At 39.6% G+C, this 18,852-nt stretch overlaps 1 protein-coding gene across 4 annotated transcripts in view; it reads right to left on the reverse strand.

Annotated features, from left to right (window-relative positions):
• Nucleotides 1-6,818: 6,818 nt before the first annotated feature.
• Nucleotides 6,819-18,852, reverse strand: part of COL5A2 (collagen type V alpha 2 chain) — a 127,332-nt gene continuing 115,298 nt past the window's right edge. For all 4 annotated transcript variants that reach the window (XM_086898424.1, XM_086898422.1, XM_023930702.2 and 1 more), the window contains 16 exons: nt 18,117-18,224; nt 17,956-18,009; nt 17,697-17,750; nt 16,691-16,852; nt 16,483-16,590; nt 15,468-15,575; nt 15,265-15,318; nt 14,838-14,945; nt 14,678-14,731; nt 13,297-13,404; nt 12,411-12,464; nt 11,581-11,688; nt 10,586-10,877; nt 10,231-10,418; nt 9,276-9,500; nt 6,819-8,443 (listed from right to left, as the gene is read on the reverse strand). In XM_086898424.1, the coding sequence (XP_086754550.1) occupies nt 8,297-8,443; nt 9,276-9,500; nt 10,231-10,418; nt 10,586-10,877; nt 11,581-11,688; nt 12,411-12,464; nt 13,297-13,404; nt 14,678-14,731; nt 14,838-14,945; nt 15,265-15,318; nt 15,468-15,575; nt 16,483-16,590; nt 16,691-16,852; nt 17,697-17,750; nt 17,956-18,009; nt 18,117-18,224 (1,932 nt within the window). In that variant the 3' untranslated portion in view covers nt 6,819-8,296. The remainder of the gene's footprint in view (nt 8,444-9,275; nt 9,501-10,230; nt 10,419-10,585; nt 10,878-11,580; nt 11,689-12,410; nt 12,465-13,296; nt 13,405-14,677; nt 14,732-14,837; nt 14,946-15,264; nt 15,319-15,467; nt 15,576-16,482; nt 16,591-16,690; nt 16,853-17,696; nt 17,751-17,955; nt 18,010-18,116; nt 18,225-18,852) is intronic.

An 18,852-nucleotide genomic window follows, 5' to 3' on the forward strand; every position in this document is an offset into this window, starting at 1 on the left:
AATTACATGGCAGGAAGCCTTTCATTGGAGTTTTACGAAAGCAGCTGGTAAAAATGCTGGCTGGTGGAAAAATGCATTGGAAAGACCTGTTCCTAGTGCCCATGGCAGAGGAAAATAGCCTTTGCAATCTCCAGTGCTACCAAGGCTGCATGGATGGCTGGGAACAATGACTCAACCTTAAAACTCAAGCTTTGGGGGGCTGCTTTCTAAACCACACACACTCATCAAGTCCTCCTAATGAATCAGCTAATGAAAGCTGATTTTCTGGAACATTTGTAGAAAACAAAAAAAAATAACCAAGATCACCATGAAATAATTACTTGATATAAATCCTTCACCTTTTCAGAGAGTCACTAATTAGGCTATCATGGCTGTCATATATCTGTACTTTTATATCACCACATTACTGTTTGGGCAAAATTAGACAAAAACCAACAATAACAGCCACAAAACGCAAAACCAAAACTCCCAACAGAACCAAAAAAACAATGCCTCTCAAAAAAAAAGCCCAAAAAACCCAACAAAAAAAAAAACAGCCTACCAAAAACCCCCCAAACATGTAAACAAACTAAACCCTGCCACAAAAAGTTGCCTGAATCATACCAAGAGTGCAAAGTATCACTGATTTAAGTTTAGTATTGTCTTGTAACTTCACCTTTCCAATTACTTACAGGCCATCACCTTAAGGTGCCGTTCATTTGCAGGACACCAGAGCTTTTTCTTTTGTTGGAGTCCTTGGCATGGGGACTATTTCAACATCTCCTTTCTACACCTTTTTTAACTGAGATTACGTTTAAAACACTCCAAAACATGATAGAAATCCAGAAAACCCTTCTCCAACAGAAGGACTTTGCTACCTAATTAGACCCTACTTGTAAACAAATTCTAAATACCTGTGACTTGTTCCTCACCCAGTGTCCTCTTATTTGGCTTGTGGGAAAAGCTGATTTATTTTACTGTTCTCAGAGATATTGTCCAGTTCCTCACAGGAATGACAACAGTTCCACAAGAAAGCTGGTCTTCTGTTTAAGGTGTTCCCTTTGTGCACACAAATTCTCCCTTGGAGCAGGGTTTAACACAGGTGATTATCAGCTGTAAATCATTACAATATTCATGTTTCTTTCATACATTAAAAAGCATTACCTGTGATTTTAACACAGGCTGAACTTCTGAATAGGTTGACAGCAGGTAAAACAGGCAGGCTAAAAACAGTCTAAATTTTCTGGTTATCAGGTAGAAATTCTGCCCAAACAGGCTCCTTGTGGATATTCAGAACTCTGCAGGATCTGACTGAAATCACATCCTTCAACAAAATCTTTAAACTCCCAACAAGCAACAGTGATGCACTGGACACAATACTCCAAGGTTATGTATTTCTTTCTAGCATAAACACACTGGACAACACCACCTATGGATTCCCAGTTTCTCTGGCATTTTCTATTTCAGCCATTGAACTTCTGATTGTTACCTTTTGTTGTGATTTTTTACACTATAATACCAACTTTCTCTAACTATCATTTTTACCTTGTTTTTTCTATGATATTTGCATACTTGCAGGGAATCTTTTTTCCTTCATTAGCATTTCTACATTTTCATTAAGTTTAACTTTTCCTTTTGCACCTGTTTTACTCTCTGTCTTCTGGGAACTCTCTCTCAGCAAGACTAACTGCCTTATGAGTAATAAACCTCCAGTATAGCCTCAGTTCCCTGAAAAATTAATTTAAATATCCATAGATTATGAGTAATAGCCACTATGCTCAGTCTCAGGTGCTACAGGGGAGCAAAGAAACCTAGGGGCCCTCACCCTACAGCAACAGAAAAAAAAAAATGTGGGTTTTTTTTTTCTCTTAATCCATCTTTAGACTTTTTATTTGGCTCCATAGAGGGAAAAACACATAAAAATGTAAACTTTTCTTCACAATCAGTCTAAAACTGAGGCACATAAATCCAGAACTGTGGGTTGAACAAAGCCTCTAACCCAGAGAGGGCTGAACCATGAATTCCCTGTTTGTCTTCCTTACATTTTAAGCCTCCAGAAGAGCTCAGTATAAGCTGGTGTAGATGAAAACACCAACATCTGCTTTCAAGCATTAAAATGTCAAGCTGTCTTGGAGAAAAAAAAAAAGAAGATACTGTAGTACACATAGTTGAAAGAGAGGCATAAAGCTTAATGAGAAGCAGGAAAAAACAAGGAAAAAAATTGCCCACACAGTAATGAGACTGACAGAAGAAATCCCTAACTCTGATCTACAGTTTCTCATCTTGTTACACCAGCTGATCTCATTTGCTTCACAGCACCATATTCTCATGGACTTCTGAGACAAGAAAAGAAACAAGAAAAAGCCCTTCCTCAAGGAGTTTTTCAGGGCATATCAATGACTTTAAGATATCAGTAATTTAGGCTTTAATATTACCTTGGAACTTTGCCTTCCCAGTTGTCTGCAAGTTGTCATCTGGGGGTGGAGCTCTTTTGCAGGACACCAGAGCCTTTCTTCCAGTGAATGTGGACATCCTGCTGTCTGTAGCACAGGGACTACTGCAACATACCACTTCTTTACAAAAATTATGTGTATAAAACCCTTGAGCATGACAACAATCCAGCCAGCCTTTGTCTAAGAGTAGAACTTTGCTACCTGATTAGGCCCTTACTACAAACTAATTGCAAACACCTGTAAGTGAGTGAGTTACACCCTCAGCTTACCCTGGGAGCCAGGCAAGGCTTCTCCATGGCCACCATGGCTGGCTGCTGCTTTAAACACCCCCCCCCTCCCCTCCCCCAAGTCCCCTCTCCCAGCAGTAATTAGCCAGAGGACTCATGATGATTTCTGGATTTGAGCAGCTGCTAGGAATTCTTCCAGGATGGATGAAGTGGTGGGTCTCATCTCCCCAAAAGCTCTTCATCCTGCAACAGCTTCACCTTGGAGTGTTGTCTTGAAAGACTGACTGAAACCCACACTGCTGCTTCCCCATCACATCAGCCTCCTCTTGCTTGAGCTGACTCCTTCTGAGAAAGCCACTGATCATCTTTTTTTATTTTTAATCCTGAGGTTGTATCTGTGCTATGCTTAGCCAAACTTTCTCTCCTTTCACTATACTCCTTAGCCATGGACATCTCTGGATTAAAGTTTAAGCTGTGTTGTTGAGTCCACATCCACTGCAAAGGCAGTCTTTGGAAGGTCACTCCTGGAGGCACTGGAGATGTGCTTTCCGTGGGCTTTTGGGAATATTCCTATTGTGACTTGCATTTCAGCTTCACTCTATGTGTTATAACATCTCCAAGGTACCTGGAAAACCTGCTCACTCTTCTTTTCAGCTTAGGTGCATCTATAAAACAGGGATCAAAATTTCTAGCAGGAAATGGCTGACCTGATATGTGTCAGCTGCCACAAAGTTAATTTTCTTCCCAGTACTGTCTTTGGATTTGGGATTAAAATCTTTCTGCTAACAGACTGATGCTGTTGCTGAGCAGTGCTTACATTAAGGCCTTGTCAGCCTTTTATGTTGTCCTGACAGCGAGGAAGCTGGGGGAGCACAAGGAGGCGACACAGCCAGGACAGCTGATCTCAGCTGATCCAAGGGACATTCCAGACCATATGGAGTCATCCTCAGCACATAAATCTGTGGTGGAAGCTGGCCAGGGGCCACTGCTCAGGAACTGGCTGGGTACAGGTCAGTGGGTGCTGAGCCACTGCACTCTACACAACTGTTTTATATACTTGAATTCTTTTCTTATTATTTTCTCTTCCTTTTCTGTCATCCAATTAATCTTCTATTTTTTACCCCCCAGTCCTCCTCCCTGCCCCACTGAGGGTGATGAGGAGTAGGCAAGTGTCTGTCTGGTGTTTAGGGGCTGGGTTAAACCCCAGCAAAATGGCAGAAGGAAATGCTCAAACTTTCTCTGATTTTGGTGTTGAGTCACACAGCTTGTTCCTCAGAGGGCAGAGGTGGCTCCTGCAGCCATCACCATCTTCTGTCATTGTCATGTTCCTTTGTGGCAGATCGTACCATACCAAACATGCAAAAATATTACACTGATTTTCTAGAATGGTAGTTATGTTCTTTTGTTTGGTTTGTATAAGATTTTTTTTCACTCAGTTGACTGAGGCCAAAGAGCAGTTCTGTGATGCTTTGGCAGATGGGAACTTGCTTGGCTGTTGTCGTTTTTTTTTTCCTTTTTCTCTGCACAAACATCCTTATAAATAAGGCTGCAGCCTTTTCTGGAGGAAAATATCTCAATCAAGGAACTAATTACTAACTTTGTAACAGAAACATCTGATAGTACACTACCCTCTGATATTGAGAGCATAACAAAATTTAAGCCAGATCTTATAGAAAGATGGCATCTAACTCTACCAGAAAGGAAATGAGAATATGCACAAAATAAACATGGGGGAGGGAGTTAAAAAATGGACTCTTTGGCATCCTGCTGAAACTAGTGTTGCCTGATACCTTTGTACTTTTCCAGACCTTCTCCCAGCAAAGGATAAAACATGTCATGTCAAGAGTACAGTAGACAGATCAGCAGTCAAGCTCTCTGGTGTAGTGCAATACCATAAAACTTTTCAGTTTTAATATTTGCATCACTCTGCCCAGGTTCTCCTGAGCTCTGCACAGGCCATTGGCTCTCATATTGTGCCCTTTCTCCTCTGGCTTTTAGAAAAAGAAACATAAACTGATTTTTTCTCTTTCACTGCTACTGAAGATATTGTCCAATAATTGCCTCACAGGAGTGAGCAGCAGATTCACAATAAAATTTTTCTATGGGTTCACAGCTTCTAAGGCACTTCTATTTCAGCTATTGAACTACTGATTTAGTTTTACATTTTGTCATAATTTTTGAAGTCATCTAATGCTCTAATTTGTACCTTGTTTTCTTTATTATATTTGCAGGGAATCATTTTTTCCTTCATTAGCATTTCTACATTTCCATTTAGTTTTGCTTTTCCTTTTGCAATTGTTTTACTCTTTCTGGAATCCTCTCTCAGTGAGAAAAAAAACCTGCCCAGTGAGTATTAAGCCTTCAGTATAGCCTGCATTTCCTGAAAATGTAATTAAAATATGCATAGATTATGTGTTTACCAGCTCAATTACTATGCTCAATTTCAGGCAGTTATAGGAGATAAAAAAAAGCCATAGGGGCTCTTATTCTACAACAATAAGAAAAATAGTGCTTTTTGCTCTTAAACTGTTTTTAGACTCTTTACTTGCCTTTACAGAGAAGAAAAATCTTCCATTTTCTTGCTGTTTTCTGGGCTTTGGCTGTGTTGTCTTTAGCTGTAACACCTTGGCATTTTCTTTGTTAGATTTCTGTGTTGCTTGGTACATTCTTCTACTGCATGTAGTACTGCTGGTGCTCTACAGAACCTTTTTAGTGCTGAAAACTTAGAGCTGGTTATTTATCATAGCTACAAGGAAGCTAGCAGAAGGCAAGGAAGGAGTTTGGGAATTTAATTTCTAGATGAGCTTTTAATGAATGGTTGCAACCAAATATTGCACTACTGCTTTTGAGAAACCAGGAGAAGGTTTCTGTTCATGCCGGCAGTCCTGGGCTTTGCTTCTCCCTGAGGACAGGTAGGTCAGTTTTAGAAAACAGAACCAAGTCTTGCAACTCTAATTTAAATGCAGTGTTTGATACTGTATTATTGTAATCACACTATATTATTTTAATCACTATGAAGTGCCTTTTTACTACCATTTTTGAAGCTATTTGTCACTAAGACAGAACTTCACTAAATGTTATAGCCGACATTTACTTAATGCTACTTCATAAATTACAAATTATTAGCTTATAGATTCTAGGTTTACTAAATTAAAGCTGAGGCTTTACATTAGGCTATGACATATTGTCTGGATAAGAAAGTGCTCCCCCACACACACTTTTTTGTTTTTTCCTTCCTAATATGATTCTACAATACTTAGAGGAATGCATAAACAGGAAAAGAGGTGCAATATCTATGTATGCTCTAAACACAGTCAAAAGAAGAGAAAAGCTTGTCCAACCACTTGCCTTACAGATTCCTCAGTTAACTACATGAGGTCTTGCACTTCAAAGCAGACTTTCCTTTAGTGCTTCTCCAGCCCTGGTTTTTACAGAGTATTACTTTAGGTGGCTCTCTAGTTACAGCTCTTTTTCAGTGCTCAAGCTGCCTGGCTGAGGAAATACTGCTCACTTCATATGGAGACAGGGATGCAAAGAGAGACTTGAAAAGAAAAGGTATTTTTCATCATCAAACACTCTTCTCCTTCAACAACCTTACAAGCCATTTATACCAAACATGGATTATAATACTCTGTTGATTAAAATTAGAGATTAAAACTAAATTCCAAACATAACCCCATCCTCCAAATGTTATTTATTTTGTGCAGCTTGGAATTAATGTTATCTAAAACTTCTCCAGGAGCCAGTTTGGTAAGTTAAGACCCAAGTCACATATTTATAGAAATTATTTCATGCCAGTAAGAAAGAAAACTGTCTCCTGTCAGTGTTACCTCCCATTGCCAATAGGAACTGGCCAAATCACATTACATTCTTGAGCAGAAATTCTCTCTGGAGTCTCAAACAATATTATTGAGTCAGCTTTCCTAGGCCTGCTGATTTCCTTTGTATAAGTGATACCTACCTGTAAAAACTGACACAGAAGGTACTTTACAAATACTCCTATACTCCTGTTATAAAAATATTTCACAATGCCTTACAAATGGTTTATGTAAACAGCAACCAAACAACAATTAAATACCTCTATTTTTAATTTCCTGGGAATGAACGGTTATGGAATGAACACACTGGAAGGAGTTTTACAAAAAGGAAACCACTTACATAGCGAGAAGCATGTATTTAATTAAATGCTTTGCAAAGATACATGAAAGAAAGCTATGTGCATGACTTTCTTTAGGGAGAGCCCCAGCTGTTTATTTTTTTTAAGGAACAAACAAAAAAACGTGGAGAGCACAGATGCAGTAAAGAAACAAAAAACCTAAGTAAGTTTGTACCCACATACTTTACAAAATAAAGCATGTTGGAGGTACAAAACATTCTATATACTGAATGACCAACAAATAAATGCACTGTAACATTGTTCTCTCAAACACTGTAAGCCTAACAGCTAAGCTCTGAACATGACATTGACAGTAGGCATCTTTATTTCATCAGCCTTCTAGAGAGTCATTTAGCACCATCACTTTGTTGCTTTATTTTTTGCCCTGCCTATCTCCTATCTTGAAATAACAACAGAAGCATAGCACCTTTTAGTATCTAAAATAAAACCAGGAATATTAATCGCATCCCAACTTCCAGAGATGAGGTAGCTCATGCTAAGAAATGATGGAACTTTCCTGCCTTGACAGCTCAAGGCCACTAAGTCAAATTACTGGTGATGCATGTCTGGATGTCAGCTAAAACCAAGGAATTTCTAAACTTTCTTTATTAGTAATTGGTCTGGTATACATGTGAATGATCTGCAACATACAGAAATTGGTACCATATATAAGACATCTGTATAATTTGATACGTAATGGCTTCTTAGATGGGCAAATATTGGAAAATCAACAAGTATTGGATTTAAGACATATTTTGGAGATTAAGGATAATTTAATGGAATTACACATATACATTGTGAGAAGTGAAATCTAGACTTAAAAGTTAAGATATAGGACACCCCTATTGAAGACTCGTATTTACCCCAGTAATGTTTTTGCTTCATAAATTAACCATGGCTATGGATCACTCTTCTGAGCAGACTTACATAGAAAAGTGCAAGGAAAACAATGCCAAATTAAGATGGTCTTGTCTGAAGAGATTTTCTTCTACAAAAGACACAGACTTCTGTGAATGGCAACCACAGGAACACAAACTGGGGTAGGGGGAGTAGGTATGTTGACATATAGCCAACGGTTCACCAAAGTGCTCTACTTTTCTGTTATTCAGTACACATTAAAGCAAAAGAAATAATCATTAGAGCTTTACATAGTTCCACATTAAATCTATCTATTTTGAATACCTGGAAATGTCAAGATAATTTGAAACAAAACCCAGGAAAAGGATTCATATTATTTTTAGAAGGTGGTCATCAATCTTCTTAAAATTGAGCTAAAATGTTGGTTTCAATCATTGAAAACGGAAGGTTTGTAAGTAAAATAAATATTCAAAAGGAGGCCGGGCATTTAGAAAGAGATGTATATACAGTGCTGATCCAATATCAGCCATTACTTCAAGAGTCTCAGGATTAACTTCAATCAGTCTAAGTTCATGTTTAATTGCTGCTGTTGCTGGGTAGTGTGTTATATTCCCCCCTTGCTCTTACACAAAGCAAACTGGCCCAATTTCAATTCCAAATTCCTGGTCGGTACTGCCAATGTCCACCGGTGCAATATCGATGATCGGTAAGCGTGCCACATTCTGCGTTCTGTACTCAAAAACAGTCTTGCCCACATTCCCATTACGTTTCTAGAGGGAAAAGAAGAAAAAAATAAATTAAATTAGGCCAGAGCTCATGTCAAACCAGCCAGAAGTGCAACTGGTGAGTCAGCTGTCTGCTTGTTCAGAAGGGTGTCACTGCACCTTTGCACACTGTCTGCACTGCACCTGGGTTATTTTTGAAATGTCTCTAATGAGAAGATCTATTACACTGACACATCAGGGCTGATTTTTTTTTATGCTATGAAATTCTTCTCTATGTGTTAATAGTATAACTATTATGGGTGCCTTCACCCATAATTGTGGGCTTACTTTAAAGCACAGATAGTACTTTACTTATTTCAGGTGCAAGACTAGATTTAGGAATATTTACCAGTATGTTGATCTTGACTGAAACTGCTTTTGAACATGAGAAATCTACTACTTGCTGGTTTCTGTGCCCACCATGAAATTTTAGGGAGAGTTTTCCTTTCCTGCTCAGTCATAGTACCAGTGAGTTTCCTCCACTGCTGCAATAATCTTGCCCATCTGGCAGAAAAAAGTTTGCAGTTATCTCACCAGTTTGTGTGATTCCACTCAGAGTTAAACAAGTACTGGGAAATGCAAAATGCCAAGATATGTATCTCAGTATGGTCACTAAGAAGGAATTCGCAAATAGCCTCTAAATAGTGCAGAATTCTATTACATGAAGCTAGAATTATAGCAAAATCCCCGTTTGATCAGTTACTTCTACAATTTGCCATAAAATCCTGCAGCATTTTAATTACTTCCTTGTGTGGGTTGTTTGTTTTTTGTCTGATTGAAGAAAGAAGTGAAAAGATACAAAAGTCCTTTTCCTTCCCAGCAAACACCCCCAACTTACAGAACAGCTGTCGTGCAGAACAGTGTATCTGAAGCGGCTGTTTCCCTCTGCCTTGATCTCCAGGTCATTGGCCCCTTTCAGAATCACAGCTTTTTTCAGGTTCTTCATCTGGTCATCCATGTACCCAACACTGTTTTTACAAAGGTAGGTGATGTTCTGGGAAGCTTCCTTGGACAGGAGGCGCAGGAATGTCATCTGAGTGACAGCTGTATCCCCGTACACGAACTTTGGAGAGAAAGAAATAGGTCAGCTTACAGGACACTGAAATTAAGAGTCGGTGAATTTAGAAACATCTGCCATCATTGTCATCTTTCAGACATAACTAGTAGGAGCCCTAGTACATAAAATCTAAAGGTAGACTCTTTTGTAATTTGCTGCCTGTTATTTGTCAGGATCATCAGTTTTAGAAGTTACCATAGAGGAAAAACCCAGAAGAAAGGTGAGTGAAATTTTTTCTGCCTAGAGACTGATGGATTCATTATGGATTAACCTGACACATGTGATAACAATCATACTTCAATTCAAAAGCAAATTTCTAATGTAAGTTTCATAAATTTTAGCACTATAGAGTTTTCTGAAACGAATATTAGCATTCAATTAAAATAGCAGGGATCTGGACTACATATCAGGGTAGAAGTACAGTTGTTTAACAAGGTAGAGACTTAGTAAAAGACTCAGAGAGAAGCTGTTGTTTTTGTCCAGCAGTGATTTGCTTTAGCCAATCCTGCATTAGAAGCACTTGCATTGTTTTTTCACAGCTATTTCCTATCTTTATTTTATGGTACTAGAAATCAAATTGACTATAAGCCAGTCTGTCAACAAGTATAATGTTCTTACTGTAGTAGAATCTGCTCAGAGCAGCAGAGGAAGTTCCAAATCACAAGGCAACAAACTTCACAGAAACCAGTTCTTAACAGTGAACTAATAAATGCATAATAAAGAGACATTTATTTACCTGTGATCCCCTGTTCATATCAAGGCCATACCAAACAGGCTTTAAGTCAGAGGACTTGCTGGCCCACCAAGTTTTGCGGGGCACAGTAGATGGGTTGGCAGAAATGCAGGTCTCCCCAGTTTCCATGTTGCAGTAAACCTTTATAGCGTCTTCAACACATCCTTGGTTAGGATCAATCCAATATTCACCTACAAAGAACATAAAATGTGACTCTATCATATTGCAAAGATTTTTGAATTGACTGGGAAGACATAAGCAGAAATACATGGCAGCAGTGCAAAGCAGGCCAGTGAGCAAGCCCATGCTGGACACGAGGCAGCCTCACAGATCACACAGCAGAGGTGAGAACACGCACCGCTCCTCTTGGAGGGGTGGCACAGCTTCAGGTCATCACAGGTCCGCGCTGGGTGTTTCCTGGAGCCATCGGGGCTGCGCATGGTCTCGATCTGGCTGCTCAGGGACTTCAGCGTGGCGTGGACTCCTGGGTCTGTTTTGTTATGGTCATCAGGGGCTGCTTCATCTTCAGTGAACTCCGGTAGTGGATCCGCCATGGCATCGTCATAGTGTCCCATGATGTCACCAATGGCAGCAGTGAGGTGGCCTGGAGGCCCTGGAGGGCCAGGAGGACCAGGCTCACCTGGTGGGCCCTAAGATTCAAAACAAGGCAACAGAGGTCCAGTAGAGTAAATACTATGCCAAATGACAGCAATGCCTGCCACAAACCCCCCCCCCCCACCCAAAACTTTGGGAAAACTTTGTGGAATATGCCTGGGGCATCCAGCAAGATTTAGGACTCTGTCCAAACTGGTCAAAACAGTTTTCATCAGTAGTGAATCAGCTCATGGTTGGTGTCTGTAAACCTCAGGTCAGCTGGGCTCAGTGTTAGAATTTGGGCTGTTTGTTTGGAGTGAAGGATCTCCCTACCACATGGCACAGTGGAGGAAGGTGCTGGCAGGCAGGAAGGTGGCTGTGCTCACTCAGTGCCACTTCTGTGGGACTGCTGGCTTTGAGCTACTGCTGGCCTGTGTTTGGGCCTGAGGATTTAGGACCCAACTTGCCAGCCACATTGAACACAGATCCAGCAGGACCCAGCCAACTGCCGAGTAGATCCAGCTCAGCCTCAGGAGAGCACAGGTGGATGAGGCTGGGATCATCCCAGGTTCAGAAGATGAAAAGGAGTAAGAAATGAACCCTTTCAATAACAGTTACCCTGGATGTTTGTTGGAGAAACTATCACATTTTATAATTTGTCTTGAGGTCAGAGATGTTCAAGAAAATAATGTGATGGACTGTAGAAAAGAACCTCATTATTTGAAAATAACCTTTCCACTCATATTCCCATTAATTTACCTCAGGTCCAGCTTCTCCCACAGTCCCTCTAACACCAGGAGGCCCAATTGGCCCAAGTGGACCAGGACTTCCATCTTTTCCAGAAGGACCAACTGGACCTGGAGGACCCTAGAAAATATAGGAGACAGATGGAATGTATTTTAGCATTTAATAACAAAGTCTTAAAAAGCAGCCTGTTATAAGCAATGTCTGGTCAGGAAGCAATCTGATTACTTGTGCCTATTACCACATTTTTAAACATCACCTTTTTCTTCTTCTTTAAAGGTAAAGAAGGTAGTTTAAAAACTGCTCTTCTCAAGTGAATCACCTCAGATAATATAACTTGGCTCAGCTGTATATCTCCTTCCTTAAACCATTTAAGTGGGGCCAGTTCCAGTTTCCAGATGCTGTGCAGACTGGAGTAGCTTCTGTACACCCTCAGATACAGGCTCAGAGGTAGATGTAGATGCCTCCCTTGGATGTTCCCAAGGGACAGTATTTCTCCTTGATTTTTGAGTAAATGCCATACATGGAGGATGAGAGGCAGAGTAAGAATTAGCAGAGCTGCCACATAAATGGCTTTGGATCAGCTGCAGTAAAAGTGTCTATAAAAGGAGACTGCAGCCCTGTAGTCATCCCCAGCCAACATTCTTATTTACCTGTAAACTATACTCATGAAAAAGCTCTACTGTATCAAATAAGGTGATGTCTCAGCAAAAGATACTAGGGAAATCACCATACAATACCAAAGTTGATAAAAGTCACTGAAATAAAAGTGATGCAGGAATAGAAATCTAAGTGAGAATAAAAAACAAACCCCATGCAAGAAAAACCTTAAAAGTTTTACTCACCCGAGGACCAAATGGACCTGGAATGCCAGGACTGCCCTGTTCACCAATTGGACCCTAAGGAGAAGAAATTATCATATCATTGTGTCATTTGGAGCATAGCACTTTAGTTTTAAGGCATAAGTGTGTGATATACACAATTCGGTATGAATAGGATTAAAATGTACATAAACAATGGGTGGTACCTTAATCCCTCAGTAACTTAATAAAATTTACTGGTGCTTGCCTGTAAAGCTGTTTCTCTAGAAAAGCCCTGGTTTTGAGGTGTTTATAATCAGAGTGGCTTACAAGAGGATAACACTTGTAAGACAACACTATCACCAAGTGAAAAGGTAATTTGGCTGTTGGGATCTTTTTGTTGCTGCTGTCCCTGCAAGTGGAAACTTCCAGAGTTTGCACAGCACCAGTGAATAAATGTTAAAAAAAATAGTATGTTTTCCATGATATTTACATTCAATTGACAATTAAATCACAAAGTTCTTGAAAATATTAGCTAGAGACGCTCTCACAGTCCTTTTGGGATTTTGCACTGAATTCCTTGACTCTAATGAATTCAAACACTGCCAAAAAGCATTTCACATTCTAAATTGCTTATCTGAAACTACCAGCTTTTGTAACCACCTAGTGCTGACAGGTCATTGACTGTCAGGGATTGGCCTTGCAAAGGGAACAAGAATAGGAGAACACACAACAACAACAGGTTTACCTCATCATGCAACAGTATTTTTAAATTGCATTAAAAATATTAGCAAGTACAGACACCAGGCCACTCAAGCACCTTGTAAATTAAAATAACATTTGGATTTTTTTCCACTTCAAATAACTATGTTCCTGATACACTATTTAAGCACCAAGCAAATAAAATTATAGTAAAAGCAGAACAACTTACAGGAGGGCCAGGAAGGCCTTGAAGTCCAGTGAAACCCCTATGTCCTTTCTGGCCCCTATCGCCTCTATCTCCGTTGTCACCTTTGTCACCACGAGGTCCTTGGGGACCCTGTAAATATTAATGATGAAATGTAAAATTCTGAACTGGGAAAAGCCTCCAACCTCAAAACTCCCTTATTTGCTTTTAGATACTGCACTCAGACGTCCCTCCCTTTCAAAGCCAGAAGGATGATGGTGTTGAGGCAGTTACAAGAATCTTAATTTTTTACCAAAGAATAAGTAAATAATTACAGAAAACTGAGCTGTGCTTAAAAACAGTTGTAGCAAATTTATTCTACTTAGCTACATAATACAATAAAAAATCCATGAACCTGTACTAATGATAATATATAATATACAAAACCAATTTTTTTAATATTCATATATTTCTTCACCTTACTGTATATGGCAAATTATTTTTGTTGATGAGATTGAACTATTAAGGCTCTCTCACAGACTCATTATGATAAAGCGTATTTTCAGTATGAAATCATCCAGGCTGCAACTTTACTTCTCACAGCTTATTTCACTTTCATTATGATTAAATTACAACTGAAGTTCATTCCCTAAATACAACAATATCCAGGCAGCACAAATATTTTGCTCCTATTACTGTCACAATTTCATTGTTGTTAGTTTTGATAATTGCAAACTTCTTACACTAATTCAAGAATCATTGGAAAATGTGGCTGCTGTTCTCAATTCTGTATTTCTCAGCCCAAATAGCATGCAAAATTTCTCAATGACAGATTCCAAATAGTTTATCAACAGCATCATTATCACCAACTACTCAATAAACTTTACTGCCTTTCAAATGACATTTGCTTAGGGACAGGACAGTGTTGTTTTGAATTTCCCAAGTTTGCAATTAATTTTCTGGTCCAGGCTTGGATTGTAAAAATTTATGTAACATAAAAAAGAGGAGTTTTGTTTATTTTCCTTTTCACACTGAAGTCGAAAGTTCATGAGTTGAATTAAGGCCTTTTAATGGGAACAGGTGATTTTGTTGCATTTCTGCCATTTTTATCTAAAAACATCTCTTTTTGTTCAGCATTAAGTTCTTTACCCCTTATTTAGACCAGACTCCAGCCATTTGCTAACTCAGGTCCTACCATTATCCAGACAGCAACATGCTCCAAAGAAAGATGCTTCCAAAGCATTACTGGATTATCCAAATACAAACATCCAATTCTGTGCAGCTTTGCAGTTCAGAACTACCTGCACCCACTTGCAGTCAGAACACAAGGTGAAGCCCTGCTTGGCCTTCTCATTTGGGCTGGATTCCTCACACATGTTCCTCAGTGGTATCTCAGACAAAAGCACAGTGACCATGGGCAACTTACAGGCAAACCTCTTTTTCCTGCACGACCTGGGGGACCCATCGGACCTCGAGAGCCCTACAAAGATTGCACACAGAAAAAATGTGAGGCAATGCATGAGAATTTGTGCATATACACAATAGTTTTCGATAAACCAAGTGTTTTTTCAAAAAGCCTCACTTACAGTTTCACCTCTTTGACCTGCATCTCCTGGAGGGCCAACAGGACCTGGAGTTCCTGGACCTCCTGGAGAACCTGGTAATCCTGCAGGGCCAGGTTCACCACGATCACCCTGTAAAGCAGAATTTCAGCTGTTTATCTAAAGAGGACTGGTCTAGACCAAAGCAACAAAACTGTAGCACTGCCAGTCTATTTTTGAGCAATTGCAGCCTACAAAGATATTCCTGCTGCAAGAATTCAAATCTGAGTTTGTGGAGGCAGGTGTTCTTAGCCAGGCATCCTCAGCTTTGAGAGGTACTATATTCAAAGCTGTGATACACTTTCAGAACAAGCTCACCATCCAGGTTAACTGAATGAAAATAAAATCTAAAGTAAGTCAATAATAAAATAGGGATTTGCAGAAGAAAATTAAGAAAATAATATATTCTTACGCGTTCTCCAACAGCTCCATCTCGTCCAGGAGTGCCATCATTACCAGCAGGTCCCTGGAGTTACAAAACAAAAGTAGAAACTATTGATTAGCTCTGAAATTCTGCATTTCTGGAAGAACTAGAAAGTTGCTCTCCACCTCTCACTTCAAGTCAAGGAGAATGACCTTGCCCTTTCTCACATGCTGCGATGCTGTAATACTTACTTCTGGACCAGCTTCACCTACAGGCCCAGTGGCACCTGACTGGCCAATAGGTCCTGGGGGACCTTTGTCACCAGGTGGCCCCGTGGGACCTTGTTTTCCTGGAGTACCCTAAAAAAAGATGACAAATATCATATTAAAATTTTAATCACAAAACAAAGAAAGCACTAAAAACCTGCTGCCTGCCAAACTACTCATGAATCCAGACTGAAATACAATCTACATTTGTAAATGAAAAGAATCCCTGATATTAAAAGAAAACGTTCTTACGGAATTTTAATAGGTATTTAATATACTTTGTATTTTTAAGAAGTTACTGATAAATCAGTCTGATATAATTATCTGTAATAGGCATGGTGTTTTAGATTTCAGAAAAATATAATTCAGCTTGAAATAGTTAACATGATTTTTCTGGCTCAACACCAACAAACTTTGTTAGCCTGGAAAAACTTCTGGCCAGCTTCAGCTATAAATGGCTTAATGGATCCAGTGGTAATAACAGATCCTCCATACCAACTCTTTTACTAATGGTCTATTTCATTGCTTGATCTACTGGATAATTACACTCTCCAACAAATATCAATAAATTCTACATGAAAGCAAAGAGAGCAGTAGTGGCAATTTGGAAGGCTGTAGTTCACAATTTATGAAACAGTGTTGACAGAGTATGTACTCACATTAACAGGTCACCCAAGTGACCTTTGGGTACCTAAATGAGAGTGTGGGGTTGCTTTATTCAGGGATCAAGTTTTAAGTTAAATAGGAACATTTTAGACAGGAGCCTTAATGCTATTACTCACTAACTCTTAATTCATGTTCAGACTTTCCATTATGGCAGAAATAGAAAGGAAGTAAACCTTCTACCTCATGCATTTCCATGAAATTAAAGTTTTTTACTATTCTCTCTCTCCACCCCTGCAACTGGAGTCTTACAGCTTTCTTCTCATGCTAAGGAGCACACTGCAAATCCCACACAGAAATTCCCAGTCCAGTGGCACATGGCCTGGTCGCTACTTACTGCAGGCCCTGGCAGCCCAGGCATGCCTCTCTCCCCTCGCTGTCCTGGCATTCCAACAATTCCTCTTTGACCCGTAGTTCCTGCTGGACCAGGGGGGCCATCTGGGCCCTGAAATCCACAGAGGAGAAAGCAATGTCACTGTCATGTCAGCAGCAATAAGCAATGAGAGCAAGCCTGGAGCTGGAGGAGGGACAATCAAGGGACGTACCGGCTGCCCGTCATCCCCTGGGTCACCCTTGTCTCCAGGGCCACCAGGAGGCCCGGTCGGCCCTCGGTCTCCCACACGGCCATGAGAACCAGGATCACCACGAAGACCTGGGGGACCTTCTTTTCCTGGTTCACCAATAGGCCCAGCAGGCCCTGGGGCTCCCTAAAATAAATGAAATCACATCATTACATTGGACCCTTTTCTGACCAGGACACGAAAATTCTAAGGACAAGTATATAACCACTGCTAGAAAACTCAACTTTGCCGATTCTTTCTAATATCAGCAAGATAAAGTCCATATCCAAACTTTTCATTTCCATGGAACAAATTAGTATTTCAATAGACCTTTGTTCATTTCTCAAATACTTTTAAAAGGCTTCATGTGTCTATTAAGTTTTCTATAAACTTCACATCTGCTAACCTTACAATGACTGTGAGTTGTTATTTTCATCATAACATTAAAAGGCGTATGAAGCATAACACAGTTCTCTGTGTGGAGTTCAACCCTCAACTTGATCCACTGCTAGTATTTTTTTATAGTGTTTCTGAGAATGTTTGAGCAGAAGAGATTTTGTGTTTGTGGGTTTGTTTTTATTTTAATGGAACATATGAGTAACTCCACCAATGAGAGAGACCAGTAGAGCCTCTTTCTTTTCCAAAAAGTGTCCTAATTTCAGTCACCACTAAAAGGATAAAAAAGTAAAATACAGAGGAAAATATAAGTTGGGTTTTTTCTTCCTCTAAGCAAATAAGTCATTGGAGCAATTTGAAGGCCTACTTAACCCAGTGGAAAGCCTTGCACCAATATCAGGCATTAGACCAAGCTGAAGACTAATGAGCTTTACTTAGTGATGCAAACAGTCTCAAAAGTCAGTGCTGACAAACTGTTTTCTTCAATAGAATCAGGCCATAAACACTGCTTCACCTTTCTTGCTTTATTCAACCTTCAGATTCTTGGTAACCATTTTATAAAACATATCTGCTAGGAAAATGATAATTAACTTACAGTAGGTCCTGGAGGCCCAACTCTTCCAGCAGATCCTGGGAATCCAGTAGCACCCTAAAAAAAAAAAGCCCCTTTTTAATGACATCTTTATCAAATGAAACACAGCACTAATTACCTAAAATGTTCTTGGCTGAATTATTGAGCAAATTATGTTTACATACTGAAAAATCAAGCTGAGATAAGGAATAGTACACACTTTACATAGAATTTCAGTATTAGATTTTCAGCAGTCAGGTCTCAACACATAATATGTACTTACAGGTGGACCCTGAGTTCCTCTACCACCTTTCAGACCAGGAACACCTGGAGGGCCCTACAAGGAACAGAGAAAGAGAGGGATGCTAGTGAACACCCAGAACTTTTTAAAAAAGCAAGATCAGCCTATGTAACTGGTTTTGTGATTATTTTATTCATACTTACTGGGGGACCATGAGACCCAGCAAGACCCTGTGGTCCTGGAGATCCAGCATCTCCTTTCTGTCCAGGTTCTCCAGGTTCACCTTTCACACCAGGCTGACCATCAGGTCCCTATAAGAAATAATATTTAGAAGAAACATCAGGGCAGGCAACACCAAATATTTCTTAACGAAATAATTATCCAGAGAATTATTCTAAAGGGTAAAAAAAATATATACCAGGGGTACAAATCAGTCCAGAAAACACTGCATTTATTTAACAATTCAGTATGGTCTTTAGAAGATCACACATAACAATTTCTAAACATTCTATGAAACCAGTATTTCCATTTTAAATGTTTTACTTATCGAGCTGACATTTTTCTTCTCTATAGATTTTCTATTTTCCTCAGCAGCTACAAAACAAACACTGTCTTTTCTAGGCTTTTTTTCCCACCAAGGGAAGCAGGTGCAAGTCTGTGAAAAGGATCCTGAAACTGGATATTTAGGCTGTGGGAAGGCTTATTCCAGTGCATCTGGTCCATCACCTCATTCCAGACTTCACTATTCATGGTGCAAATCTTTGCTGCCTTCAGTAGATACTTTTTAACTTCCCTCATTTTAATCTCAAAGGAACAACATAATATACTAATGAAAATATGAAATCTTGTAAGCAATTACATAATCTTAACAAGAAAACCACTTTTCAACTGTCTAGGGTGCTTATTGGCCCTTTCCTTCACCTAATATACTGATGGGAG

Source organism: Cyanistes caeruleus, chromosome 7 (genome assembly GCF_971803275.1).
Source record: "Cyanistes caeruleus chromosome 7, bCyaCae1.hap1.1, whole genome shotgun sequence".
Lineage (NCBI taxonomy): Eukaryota > Metazoa > Chordata > Aves > Passeriformes > Paridae > Cyanistes > Cyanistes caeruleus.